A 14582-nucleotide genomic window follows, 5' to 3' on the forward strand; every position below is an offset into this window, starting at 1 on the left:
GTTCATTTCGCATCCGAAGGGAGGGGCAAGCTGGTACAGTACTTCAAATTATGACATTTTTTTACATCAACCCTGCGTTTGTGGTGCAAATGACTTAAATAGGATCTAAGTAAAAAACTAAACTAAAAAAACAAAAACAAAGAAAGAAATTCCCTCACATTTTAATTCATAGTGTAAAGGGGTGTTCGTGCGACAGAAACCCTGACTACAACAACCCCAGTTGCACAGCTGTTGATGCCAGCAGTTCGGAATGGTTGATGAAGTGTTGTTAAACTACTAAGCGTTGTGTTGATATGATATGTTGTACTGTTACCTGTAGGCCTTGGCCAGCATGAGCCTGAACACGCAGCCCATCCTGAACCTGGAGAAGCTCCAACAGGAGGGACACCCAGAGATTCCACTGCTTCCTCCTGGACGGGACAACAAAGGTTCTCCGTCCTCCACCGAGTTCAACCCTCTCATCTATGGAAACGACGTGGACTCTGTGGACGTGGCCACCAGGCAAGTACCTCACTTCCACTCACCAGTTTTAGCCATAGTCTTTTGAATAAGCGCCTGGACTACATTTGCACCCACCACTACTGACGACCGTAAAGATTACTTTAGTGGCGACTTTTTGTGAAGATCTAGTCATGATTGGCTGCATAGTAGGGCATTAACATAAAAATCGATTAGTCGATTAGTCTACTAGCAAAACGGTAGTCGACACTGTAAATCAAAAATCGAGTAATCGTTAATATTATTTTTAATATTTTTTATGATTTTTTATTTTTATTTTTTTACAGCAGACATGCAGCTGTGAGCTCTGTTGTTTTGTTGGTAGTTCTCCAACTTAAAGGGGCATTCCACTCATTTTCAACATTTTACTATGTCATTAATATACCTTAGAGCTGTTGTGTGGAAATAATAAAAAAGTCCCCCCATTCTGTGTTTCCTAGAACTGGAGGTCTGAAAAAAATCATTAACATGGTGAAACACATCTTGATGATGTCATCAAGATGTGTTTCACCATGTTAATGATTTTTTTCATAATTGCAAAATATTGAAAATGGGTGGTTTTCCCCTTTAAGTACTAATCCCTTCCTGGCTGATTGTTTTCATATCATATACAAGCCGACGTGGGTTTTGCCGTCACCGTCACTCGTGTAGGTGCGGTGTGCGGCGGTGGCTGGCTGCACTGGCAACATTTAAGACAGATTTTCAAAAAGCATATGCCTCATAGGCTCATACGCTCAATGGGGACAACTACAGTGTGTAAATACTTTTACTATTGGTGAGTTTATTACAATATTACTGTAGTTTGTTCAACAAGTTAGATTGGAGACGTGTCGTCGTTTCGTCCGGTACAGTTACAGTAGTATAGCAGCCTGTCCCTCCTCACTCTGCCCAATAATATCTAGTTTGGTGACAGTCAAACTACAGTAGCTCTTGCCGTGATTTCATGTTTCTTTTTCTTATTCATCTTTCTTCATGCTTATCCATGCGTGCGGCATTATTAAAAACAAACAGCTATGCCGCGCGATCATAGTTATAATAGTCGCGATGGAGTGAAGTAGTTGATCATCTGATTCATAGCCTGGTAAGCCTGCTAGCTACGGTAGCAAGCCTAGTATGTAATCATAACCTCCTCCTAGCTTGTAGCTCCTTCTAAAAACCAAAGGAACTGTGGTTGTAACTTGTTGTTGAACATTTAGGTTTGTATGAAAAACATCGCATCATTTATTCCTCCTCCTCCGTCTCAACAAACATTTTCAACAACGTAACATGCTATCCTGCGCCGTAGAAAGGTCTTGCGCATCAAAAATAGCAGATCTACAAGCTCACAGCGCGTCCATCCGTGAGTCATTGTGGACTTGCAACTTTGACTTGACTTTTAACAGCTGATGTGAATCTCGGCCAATCAGAGTGGCATTCAGCGTAATCTAGTAAGAGAGTGGCGACACTAGCATTGACTCCCATTGTAACAATGGAATGCGGAAGTGCTCATTCTATCTCAATGGGATAGTTCCAATGTTTGGAACTATAGCCCATAGCACCCCGCTTTGTGGTGAGATCAAAGCGTGTCGCCACTCTCTTACTATTCCACTCGGCCTGCATTCACCGGCTCTGTTTTGCAGTTAATCCTTCACTCGCGCTGGCCGTTTCAGAACACGATGTTTTAATGCTTGATTGGATGGAAAAAAATATCATATTTTACCGCCGACTATTCGATTATAAACCGATTTTGATGGTAGTCGTGTCGACTATCAAAAATCACGTTTGGACCTTACTAGCGACCTAGTCATGATTGGTTGCCTCCTATAGCCAATGATAGTCTGAATGGCATACTGCACATAACACAGTGAGTGAACCAATAAAAGTGCATCGGAAACGAACGAAAACAGGCTCTACAAGAGCTTGTTGCACCTGGCAGTTATGACTGAGAGTCATTCTTGTTTGTTTTTACTTTTAGTCTAGTTTTAGTTGACTAAATGTTATAAGATTTGTGTCGCCTAAATCGACAGTCGATTTAGTCAACTTAAAATTATGTTTGCCTTGGTGATGTAATGACTGATTGGCTTGGCTGCACGCCGAAAATAGCCGATCGACAAGTTGTCTTTTCTACTGAATCTCTTCTCCAATAGTCCCAGTTTCAGTCATCATAGCTTGTTAGTTATTTAGTTTTCATCAGGGTAGGCTATAAAAGTTGCAGTTTGCAGCTTTAAGTTACAATCTTTCACTTTATCTAAAGGAAATGACAGAGCATGTAAGTGAGCTTGTCCTTTGTCTCCCAGGGTGGCCATGGTACGGTTCTTCAACTCCCCGAACGTCCTCCAGGGGTTCCAGATGCACACTCGCACCCTGCGCCTCTTCCCCAGGCCTGTGGTGGCCTTCCAGGCAACGTCCTTCCTCGCATCTCGGCCCCGCCGCTCGTCCTTCGCCGAGAAACTCTCTCACACCCAGGCGGTGGAGTATTATGGGGAGTGGGCTCTCAATCCCTCCAATCTGGCCTTTCAGAGGATACATAACAGTAAGAATCCATCCGTTTGACAGTGACTAATATATCAGCCTTTAGTTGACTTGTTTTGACAACAGCAGGTATATAAACAATATGTCCCTAGTTTGAACCACTTTGTATCCCTATTTTGAGCATGTCGTTATAGGCGAACATCTTCAAAAGCAAAAATAACAGACAGACAAGTTCTTAACTCGTTGTGAGCTTATAGATTACATGAGTGTTCCGGGACTCTCCAAAATCATCACGTCAGTTTAAAAGAAGTTAAAACCAGCAGCATTTATCCCTCTTGAACTGGGAAAAGTGACAGTGAAATGAGAAGGCCTAGCCTATGACGGTCAAGTTAACATATATGAATATGGGAAAAATGTTAAAGGACCTATAACGTAAAATTCAACTTTTTCAATTTATTTTGTGAATTTGGGGCTCCCATATGTGTTTTCTATCCCCACAAATAACCAATTTTGAACAATCAGGCTTTCATAATCATATAGTGCTTTAATGGAAATTGCTCTCAGAAACTGATTTTGTCCTCATCGTGATGTCATCAATGTCACCCTACTTTGTATAATTCTCTTCTTCAGTCTTCAGTTCCAAATTTGCATTTCCACTTTGTTTACAATGTCCACCATTGTTGATTTTCCAAGCTGGCATGGAATGGAAACAAGCCTGGTTTTATCTAGCATCAGTATTATAATGACTGAAATATAAAATAATCTGCATATCAGGACCCCCACCACCTCAGGACATTGTGGTACTGCAGCTAAAACTGCTTTCAAAGTCCAGAAAGAAATGACAAGGACTGGTTATATCAGAGTGGTGATTGAGGCTCAAACCATTAGAAATAACTTTGAGGGACATATACAATATGATATTAAATATTAAAAGCAGTTTTAAAATGCATGTTATTTGCACTAAAGTAACTGACAGTAAAATGATTAGGCCTAGGCCTAGCCTATGACAGTCAACTTGAAATATGGGAAATGTAGTGTAGTGTAATGTAAGCTCACTGGCTCCTCAGTGTAGGCTGACTTAAACAACTTCAGTTGAAAATGGAAATCCCTGAAAAATGCTGACAGGCAGCAAAACAAATGGTAGTAAGTACCCTAGAACAGGGGTTCTCAACCCATGGGTCCTGACCCCTCGGGGGGTCGCCAAATTATTTTGGGGGGTCCCCAAATAATTTTCAACCCAGATGGGTTGAAGATTGCTCGTCAGAGGTAAATAAACATGTGAAAAAGGACATTCAATGAGTGCTGGCATTCCTCCTTTTAATTGAGTATCTTTGAGCCTTGCACCTACAAGAATTCACCCTTCTAAATTGGAGTATTGCGGGTTTTCTGCTTCGGCAGTCTTTGTTTCTCTCAGTTCTACTGATACATTGGCTCTAATGTTAGCGTGCTCTCTAACCCTTCTCAGACGTGTACGACCCGTCGCTGATCGGGGACAAGCCCAAGTGGTACGCCCACCAGCTGCAGCCCGTCTTCTACAGAGTGTACGACGGGAGCTCCCAGCTGGCTGAGGCTCTGAGTGGACCTCTGGAGGACGAGGCTAACGACTCTGATCCCACCGACAGGTAGGAAGACGAGGAAGACCCCCTGTTTGTGCATTAGCAAGATCCTACATTTATACCAAGATACGCCATCCCAAGCCTCACCGCAAGCATGACATACTCAGCACGGTGTAATCCACTTCTCCATTTCAGACTTGAGGCCAATTCTACAAATGCCTTCTAAATCAGTAGTTTGTGCTGTGGACCGCCAAATTGATTTGTTTGGCCACGGACCCCCATCTGAACATGTTTTGTGCCAGAAGAGAATATTTGTCTAAAAAAAAAAGAAAATAATTATTCAAAATATTTCAAGCACTCGCCATTTCAAAAGCTTGCAGCCTGTGAACTTGTAGATCTGTTTTTAGAACGTTTATTCAACTCGAACCAACACATCAGCGCAGTAACTTCATAACAGCTTCTGGCTGACTCACGCTATTGTATGTCCCCCTAACAACATTGGCAGAGGTAGGAAATAACATTATTAAAGGACCTATCAACTTTTTCAATTTCTTTTGTGTTTTTGGGGCTCCCATATGTGTTTTCTATCCCCACAAATAACCACATTTGAACAATCAGGCTTTCATATCGTATAGGTGCTTTAATGGAAATTGCTCTCAGGAAAAGCTCAACTGATTTTGTCCTCATCGTGATGTCATCAATGTCACCCTACTTTGTATAATTCCTCCTCTTCTTCAGTCTTCAGTTCCAAATTTGCATTTCCACTTTGTTTACATTGTCCACCATTGTTGATTTTCCAAGCTGGCATGGAATGGAAACAAGCCTGGTTTAATCTAGCATCAGTATTATAATGACTGAAATATTAAATAATCTGCATATCAGCACCCCCACCACCTCAGGACATTGAAAGCAGTTTTAGCTGCAGTACCACAAAGTCCAGAAAGAAATGACAAGGACTGGTTATATCAGAGTGGTGATTGAGGCTCAAACCATTAGAAATAACTTTGAGGGACATATACAATATGATATTAAATATTAAAAGCAGTTTTAAAATGCATGTTATTTGCACTTTAAGCAAGGAGACCTGGAATATAGCCTGATTGTTACTAGTATAAGAAATACCAAGACCAAGAGACTACAGTTTTTCAATTTTGTTACTGTACCTTTACTATGGTACCCTATTAGTCTACAGTCAGTCTACACACATATTAGTCTATACATGTTAAAATATTACTATAATTTTTAAATATAATTATTTTCTTTATAAAGAACCAGATTTTGTCTTCAATATTTTTTTCCCACAAATGAGTCTTGAGAAATGGGAGTCTTTCGGCACAGTGCGGTAAAATAACACGGATACTTTCCTAGTTTTAATGGTTGGTACAGGCTACGTCGCAGCGCAATGGCAGACACTCCATGTCAGTCAGGACAGTTTTTCGCGCGGCATCGCCGTCTGAACGCTCACTCCTTGTCTGTGCAGTCTGTGCAGATGAGGTGTAAGGGTTAATTTTGTTTTATACTTTCAACCATTTACTATTAGCTGGGGGAACCCCTCAAGGACCACCGGGGGTCACCGGACCCCATGTTGAGAAGGTCAGTTCTCTGACCTTTGAGTCTTAAAGGTCAGCAAAATGTTACAGAGCCCACATGAATAATTGAGTGGATTTTGACTAAACATCACCAAGCCATTAAGAAGACATTTACATCGGAATTGCTTACGTAAATCACTCTTTTCAAATCAATCCACACGTTAAACATGAATTAAAATTCAAGCACGTTTCATGTTTGTGCAAAGTTGATTTTCATACAGTACTGAAAATGTATGGAAAACAATGGCTAATTCCACAGTGGCCAAACAAACCATGCAATGCTCAATGTTCAAAGGAGCACAGTTGATTCTCATGAAGCCATCTTCCAGTTCTCAAATCTCACTCTTCGAGTGGCGGATGTCTAATTTCTCGTTTATTTTCTGTGTTTTGTGGGTGACAGTGGCAGTGACAGTGAGGCGTATGACGACTCCAGTTCCTCCTATTCGTCACTCGGGGACCTCGTGAGTGAGATGATCCAAGGAGACATCCAGGGAGACACTCCAAGTAAGGAACTCCTCTGTGCGACCGACCCATACGCAAAGAACAGCATCCATGGATTAAAGCAGTGCTTTTCAACGTTTTTTCATATCAAGGTCCACTATTTATTCAGCATTTGAGCCACAGATTTGGTGAGATTTAGCCTCTCAGACCCAAAACAAGGACCACTGGTTGAAACCCACTGCTCTGTGGGACCCATACCCATGTACAGCACCATCCATGGATTAAAGCTTTGTCAGAATAAGATAAAATAGCGCACATCCTCCGGTCTTGGTGCTGAGCCAAACTGTTAAACTAACCTATATCAAGAACAAAAGCAAGGGCTCGCAACTCACTTTGGTAAAACAATCAGGTAAATTTATTCACAATAACATTAGGCAGGACCCGTATTGGTCTTTCTCAAGTACAGTATAAGATGTATAGACTTGAGAAAGACCAATACGGGTCGCCTGCTGTGATTGTGAATACATTTACCTGGAGCATTACAAAGTGAGTTGCGAGCCCTTGTTAAAGCTCTCAGTCACCATGACTGATGTCAGTCATTTTGATTCTATAGTGTCAAACATGTTCTCTTGGTTAACTCTTTTAACTTTTTTTTTTTCATAGGACAATTTATACCTAGTTGCACGCTGTGGTTGAGCAACCAAATGATCTACCAACTCATCGCAGGTGGCACACTTGTAGATTGGCTATTTTCGGTGCTTGACACAGTGGTATTTAAGATTAGAGTTTTAGAGCAAAGGTTACATCCTCAGTCTTTATAGCAAATACAGACTGAGGGCAATAGCTCAGCATAATGGAAAGGGTATCTTTGAAAGACACAAGAGGTCTAGCTTAGACCTTCATCAGGACAGACAAGCTTGTCTGTTGTCTGTCCTGATGAAGGTCCAAGCGACCGAAACGTCAACCTAATAAAGAGCAACATATTTTTGTCTGACAGTGTGCAGGACCTTTTTGTCTTTCAAAGATACCCTTTTCATTACATCCTCAGTCTGCAATTTATTAGAATGATAATAATAAAGCATCAAACTTTTACATGTGTTACAAAAAGTAAAATATGGATATAAGAATATGATGTTTCTCCCTGCCAGGTGCCAGCAATGATATACATCATTTAAAAAAAAAGCTGTTTATAATGTGGTGATTTAGTCGAACGACGCATGTTCTCGTCACTGTTGAAACATGTTAACGTGTTAACATCTCTAGGCTTGGACCAGGACCCCCCTACCCACGCTGCACTGGGGGACGCTAGCGAGGTGGAGTTCCAGGACATCCAGGAGTTCAGGGACGGTCATGTCCCGGACGGACCAGCATCGGGAGTGGAGGGAGCCGCCGAGCCGTCGGACGCACAGCCTCTCCGCTCCAGCTCCAGCACAACGGCCAGCTCCAGTCCCAGCACCGTCATCCAGGGAGTCAACCACGTATGTCACCTACATGATGTCCACCGTCATGAGCTTGTACTTAACAAAATAATGTAACCCGTGTAGACCTGAGGCTGATTCTAAAACACCTTCTAAATCCTGACCTAAATTCTCTGAAAAAAACATTTTTTTTTGTGAACATTTGAACATCTCTAATGACCTGTGGTTGACAGTAGAGCACATTTACTGGACTACTGCACTTAATTTAAGGAGCACTTCACCCATTTCCAACCTTCATATACTTAGAGAGGAGTGATGTGGACAGTTCAGAAACCCACCTACCAGTGACACCATTTGTTTACACTTCTAGCAACCTACTGGTCTAGTAACCTTTACACAACCAACATCCCCACTCCTCAATTAATAATGAAAGAACCTAAATAATTAAAGAAGAAGTAATTGAAGAAATCCTTCCAGCCTTTGACATGGAATTAGTGGGAGGAAAGTAAGTGGGAAGAGCAAACTTAAAAAAAAACATTTTTCAATTGCCTAAACTGTAATCCTGGACGCTACACTCCCTCTGCCAACCTGGGGAGAGCCCCGAACTGAGCTCATGCTTCCTTCAACGCATGAAGAGTGAGCAGGCCGCTTCTTATCACCTGACCGGGGGGAGTTTCCCTAGTAGAACGTAGCACGTGGAAGGAACACGTTATTCCAACCAGTTCCTTTTCCCTCCGTCAGGTGCTCTGGTTCATGTGTCCCCCGGCTATATTGCCTCCCCCAGGGGGAGGCAGTATAGAGCGCCAACAGCGCCCCCGGCGGGAATCGAACAAAATACTAAAATACGATGCAATATGGAATGTTGTTTGTTTTTCAGGAGCAGGCGGTGGAGCCAGGTGAAATGGAGGCTTCACCCAGTGCCGCCTTACAGAACCCCGTCCCCCAGCCGTTCTGCCCCAGACCCGCTGCCGCCCCCACCATGCCGCCAGTTCCAACGGCGCCGGGAAGCAAGAAGCCGGAGTACGACAACCCTTACTTTGAGCCCCAGTACGGGTTCCCCTCCGAGGACGACCCAGACGCCGAGGAGCAAGTGGAGTCCTACACCCCTCGCTTCAACCAGAGCCTCAACGGCAACAAGTGGGTTGTTAAAGTTACTAAATACATTTACTCAAGTACTGTACTTAAGTAACATTTTGACATATAATTACTTTACTGGAGTATTTCCAATTTTCAATACTTTTACTTCTCTCAAAGGCAAATATTATACTTTTACTCTTTAAATATTATACTTTTTAATTATTTGAAGACTTCAGTTTGTACGATTGGATTATTATTACAAAACATACATTAACCACTTACTGTAAGCCATACATAATTCCATTTTTGCCATTTGAAAATAGCATTACATACTGTAGCAGTACTACATTGCAGTATTGATACTGATAACAAATGTAGTAGGCCTACTTTTTACACCATTGGTTACAACATATTTGTGAGTGGTAGAGGCATGACTGTTTTTTTTGTGCATGGGACGTTCCAGGACCCAGAGGCCTCTACGCCCCAGCAGCCTGAGGCTTCCTGGGGAGTCGGACGGAGAGGGCGACTCCCACAACAGCTCCCCCAACTCCACCATCTCCAACAACAGCGGGGATGGCCTGACAGGCCTGATGAACTTTGCCAGTGAGTACAATGAAATGCAATACGTTGTTGCGATACTGCGATACTATATATTATATTTGCCTCTTCAAAGAGGGAAACGTTTGATTTAATCAAAAACCCAATCAATACAATTGTAGTTGCATAACAGATTGCCACGTTGTTTTTAAAGATATAACCCAATAGAAAAACACTGCTAATCTACCTACTGTATTACCTATTCTCACAAACTCATGACATGATTCTTTAGGCGAGAGCCTTTTCTGTGATTTTTGTCTCCTGCAAAATAGGCCACAACTTTTAATGTATTTAATTATACCAGTGGTTCTCAAACGTTTTAATTTCAAGGACCCCCATAACGCTGACAGTGAGTGTACACATGGAACCAAATGGACCCATGTAAGGGTTGGATTTGGTTCCATACACACACCTGTGGTCTGGTTCAATATCTGGGAACAATATCTGGGAACCCCTTTTGGTGTTTTAAGCATTATGTTATACTTTAGCTATTGAAAAATAGCAGATTTAAAAGCTCATAGCGCGCCACTCGGTGGCGCGCTATGAGCTTGTAGGTCTGCTATTTTTGAAAAATTGTAAAAATGCGGCACAAATATTTGAATATATATATATATATATATATAATTTTCTTTTTGACGTCTGGTCAAAATGGGTTAAGGGTCCATTTGGAACCCCCCTAAATGAACCCTGAGGGTCCCTGGACCTCACTTTTGAGAACCACTGATGTCAACTCATCCAAACCTGCGACGTTATTGAAGAGTTTGTGCTGAATCATTCAGTGACGGTGGCTCCTGAACCTGTCCGGCCTAACAGAGCCTTAAGCTGTAAGCTCATAACGTGTCGCAGACGCATTGCAATTGACTATTTTCGGTGTGTGATCGTCGCGTGACTGAGCATACATTTGGCTTTACCCTGACCTTAACCAGACCAAACCTAACTACACTCAACCATCTCTAACTTAACCGTTTTAACATTAAACCCAAATGTAAAGGCCTCCAATGGAAATACGCTCTCTATTGTGGTTTATCCTATTATGTATGAAATTTGTTTATGCATAATCATGCATCTTGCCAGTAAAGACGTCAATGAATCAATCAAAATGTAGTTTGGCTCTGCAATGCATCGAGCGTGTGATAACTGCCGGTTCAGGAGCCACTTCAACAAGTCATTTTCATTTTCATTTAGCAGCTTGCATTAACCTTTGAAGTATGTTCATTGTTCTGCATCAGTAGGTGGGTTTCCATCAAAACATTTCGAAAATAGGAAGCGAATAAGTAATTCGAAAAAAGAAAAGCGTATTTTTCTTGTTTCCATCCACTGACAAAATGCGCTTCTTTGGAGATATTAAATAAGCAGTAGGCCTAGATGGCGCTATTTTGCCAGTCAAGTGAGACGCGCAGAGAGGCGCATATTATGACATTTATTTTACCGTTTGATGTCTGAAATCTGATAGCATCTGCATCACACTACAGGATAATCTTACACGATTATTTGATCATGTCACACACACACACACACACACAAACACACACACTTGCAATACACCACGGTGCATTTGACGTTCTTTTAGGCTATTCAAGTTGGTCTGCATGAAGTCCGCTGTCCAGATGGGCCACTGGGACAGGCTGTCTTTCAAACAGGCTGTCTGTTAAATAAATAGGCGTGTGTTTTTGTCTAGACAGGGGCTGGTATAGTTTCGTTTTCAAAGTACAGGGACGATCGGGACCCCTGCCCTGCGACTTGACAGTACATTTCCATTTTGACTAGTCTCCTCTCGTCCGTTTCGTTCCGAGCTGTTTAGGAGAAATATCACCGATCTAACTTCATGATCAACGGCGAACGCCCTCACCGGGGAGAGCAAAAGAGCCTCAGCCTGCAGGCAGAGGCTTCGAGACTCGAGTGTGTAAATTTAATAATTTATGTATCCACATCCCACCCACCCTCCCGTTCGATCACTCCACAAGTCCACTATACTCACCATCGCGTGTGTTTTTTTCTTTTCCAACTGTTAAAAGCGATATAATGTGAGTTCAATGCTTTCTAATTCGAAATATTTTCCGCAAGTGTTTCCATAACCCATTTGCGCATTTCACTTTTTCGATATAGCCCCAAAATCCGCCACCTTCTAGCGAAAAAGTGTTTTTGCGAAAAATGCAGACTTATGCGCATTTTGAGGTGTTTCCATCCAGGAGATTTTGCGAAAGAACCTTAATGCGCAAAAAAAAGGCTTTATGGAAACGCACCTTCAGAGATTCCCAAACCAGTTCTGTGGAGGGCGGGAGCACTCGTTGTGGTTCACACAGTATCGTGCGTGCGTGCGTGCGTGTGTGCGTGCGTGCGTGCGTGCGTGCGTGCGTGCGTGCGTGCGTGTGTGGGGTACAGCAAAAGGCATAGATTTTCAAATTAACTCCCCCCAAATTGATTTGTATTTGGCTGTGGACCCCCATTGGAAAATGATTGTGTTGCTATATTAAATGATTTGCCGGCCCCCCACTTTGAGAACCAATGGAATAGGCTCTATCATGTGAACCAAAGTGAGCCCTCCCTCTGCTTGTCTCAGGCAGCGTTTGGTGTCGGGTTTTGAGCTCGACTGGCTTGGGAATCGCTCACACGCAGTCATGTGTTTAATTAGCATATTGTCGCTTTCAGGTGGAAACCTTATATGTACAAAACTGTTACTTTTCAGGAAATGGGGAAAAAAAGAGCCTGTGTTCAACCCACAGACACTTATTTTGGGCATTCTCTCCCCCTCTCTCTCTCTCTCTCTCTCTCTCCCCCCCCCCCCAATAGAAGGTCTACAAGCTCTCAACACATCACATTATCACATATATGTTGTGAGCTTGTAGATCCGATGCTTTCGCAGCGACACTGTCACAAAACAAAATATAATATAGTAATAAACAACAGCAAGGTTTCTGCCCGACAGCGACGATATGTTTTATTTCTGATCACACATTTTGATTCTAATCATCCCTGATTTTTAATCATCTTTATGATTTCTGATAATCAAACACAGGTAATCTGTACAAGAACCATGGCACTAGTTTCAGTTTGTCCAACCTAGCTATTCCCAACAAAGCGGCGAGGGAGAAAGCCACGCCCTTCCCCAGTCTTAAAGGTACTAAGCATGCCCGATCTAACAACCTTTTGATCTGCCGTTTGTTATTGTTGTTATCATTATTATTGTCTCATATCATTCTGTCATCTGCTGCTTGTAGGCTGTATTTATTAATCCACTAAATTATTATTTTCATTAGAAAGTTATAACCACACAAGTTAACCCTAGCGCCCTGTTTCTGGGGTGAACTTTCGGTAATAAAATATCTTATCTACGTGTTGTAAGCTTGTAGAGCGGCTATTTTTGGCAAATATATTTAGCGTAGAGTGGAAATGAGAGTACCGCCCGGAGAGAGTCGGGTCAACTAAGTATATAGGGTTTAATTGGTTAGTTTAAGCAGGGGTTGGGGAAGCCGATCAAACCAAAGTTCAAGGTTGGAGAAAGTATTTTAGGATGTAGCTCTTTTCTCCCACACTTATAGTTCTAATGATTTCGTTTTTTTATAATCCTCACAATATTAATAATGCAGTACACTGTCAGGTATTGAAAGTAGTCAGCTATTGTTTGAGTTGTATAGTTATTAATGTGAGGTTTTAATATAAACAGAGTTTCGAAATGTATAATATAACCTTTCATGCCATGCTTGAGACCACTAAATTGAACGGTAATGTGTTTCCAGTTTGCTTTTTTTTTAATGTTGGTATATTTATTGGATGTTTTTCTTTCCTTTTATTTTATTAAATTTTTTCTTCTAAATTATTAAAGAACATTTAGATTTTGATGTAGAGGAGGAAATGGAGCAAGCAGGTTTGTAGAAGTGTTTTTATTAGTATTTTCTCGTCTTTTCTTTTCTTTTAAGCCTGACTTCCTCCCCTCTGGACTGAAGTGTTTTTTTATTAAGCCTGACTTCTTCCCCTCTGGGCTGTCAAACCAGATGATTATGGCACTATTATAAAGGAGGATATTGAGGATGTATGAAAGTTGTTTTTCTCTCTGAAGTTCTGAGTCTCCTCCAACAGACTTCACTGTGTCCTTTAGAGCCCGACCCATGACATCGTTTCACTTCTGATGCTAAGTCAGATTGCATGGATCAGCGGTTCTCAAAGTTTTTCATCATGAAAGTGTTTTTGCCCGGCGGTATCCCCAAATGAGAAGATTTGTGTTAAAGAATGATCAATTATCAACATTTTCGATATTGTAAAAATTGGCAAATGTACAAGCTTGCAGTGTGAGTATGTGTGTGTGTGCTTATAAGCATATGCATAAGCATAAATAATAATAGACATTTGCACATGAACTGAACATAATTTCATTTATACTTTGCCATACTTTGTATGTTAAAACATTCTGTTATTTAGGTGTTGTAATGTGAAGTCTGTTGGGGGCGGTATGTTTTTCCTCAGCTAACATGTTTACATGTGACAGTTGTTGGGTTCATCTTCAGAGAGAAAAAAGTCTCAGCAGATCATGGCATTGTTAACTCAATAGCGCACATGGAATAGCTGCCATAGAGACATTTCTGTTCCGTTGATTTGGATGTGTTGTTTTGTCTCTGTTGTTCAGAAGACCCAGACAGCCCGGGTATGTTACATCTGGTGTGGATAGTTTGTTTTGCTCTTGCTACTAGATCTATCTTATCTCCTAATCCGTAGCCTAGGGCTAAGATAGATAGATAGATATATACCTGTATAATTACTTCTGTAACCTTGCCATTACCAGTGTGCCCTTGCCATTTCCCATGTAGCCTTGCCATTACCTCTGTAGCCTTGCCATTAGCCCTGTGCCCTTGCCATTTCCCCTGTAGCCTTGCCACTACAGCTGTACCCTTGCCATTTCCTCTGTACCTTTGACATTCCTGTATGTGTGACTGCTGGAGTCTTTGATGAGCTGTGATGCA

The 14582-nt window shown here is 41.7% G+C and overlaps 1 protein-coding gene across 9 annotated transcripts in view; it reads left to right on the forward strand.

The window, feature by feature from the left end:
• The window catches only part of madd (MAP-kinase activating death domain), an 88793-nt gene that overhangs the window by 29116 nt on the left and 45095 nt on the right, over positions 1–14582 (forward strand). For 7 of the 9 annotated variants that reach the window (XM_079497865.1, XM_079497867.1, XM_079497866.1 and 4 more), the window contains exons 8-15: positions 320–501; positions 2775–3010; positions 4415–4571; positions 6495–6598; positions 7799–8013; positions 8831–9090; positions 9494–9633; positions 12644–12745. In XM_079497865.1, the coding sequence (XP_079353991.1) occupies positions 320–501; positions 2775–3010; positions 4415–4571; positions 6495–6598; positions 7799–8013; positions 8831–9090; positions 9494–9633; positions 12644–12745 (1396 nt within the window). The remainder of the gene's footprint in view (positions 1–319; positions 502–2774; positions 3011–4414; positions 4572–6494; positions 6599–7798; positions 8014–8830; positions 9091–9493; positions 9634–12643; positions 12746–14582) is intronic. The other 2 variants (XM_079497869.1, XM_079497872.1) reach the window with 1 other exon arrangement.

The sequence above is a fragment of the Electrona antarctica genome (genome assembly GCF_951216825.1).
Source record: "Electrona antarctica genome assembly, chromosome: 3".
Taxonomy (NCBI): domain Eukaryota; kingdom Metazoa; phylum Chordata; class Actinopteri; order Myctophiformes; family Myctophidae; genus Electrona; species Electrona antarctica.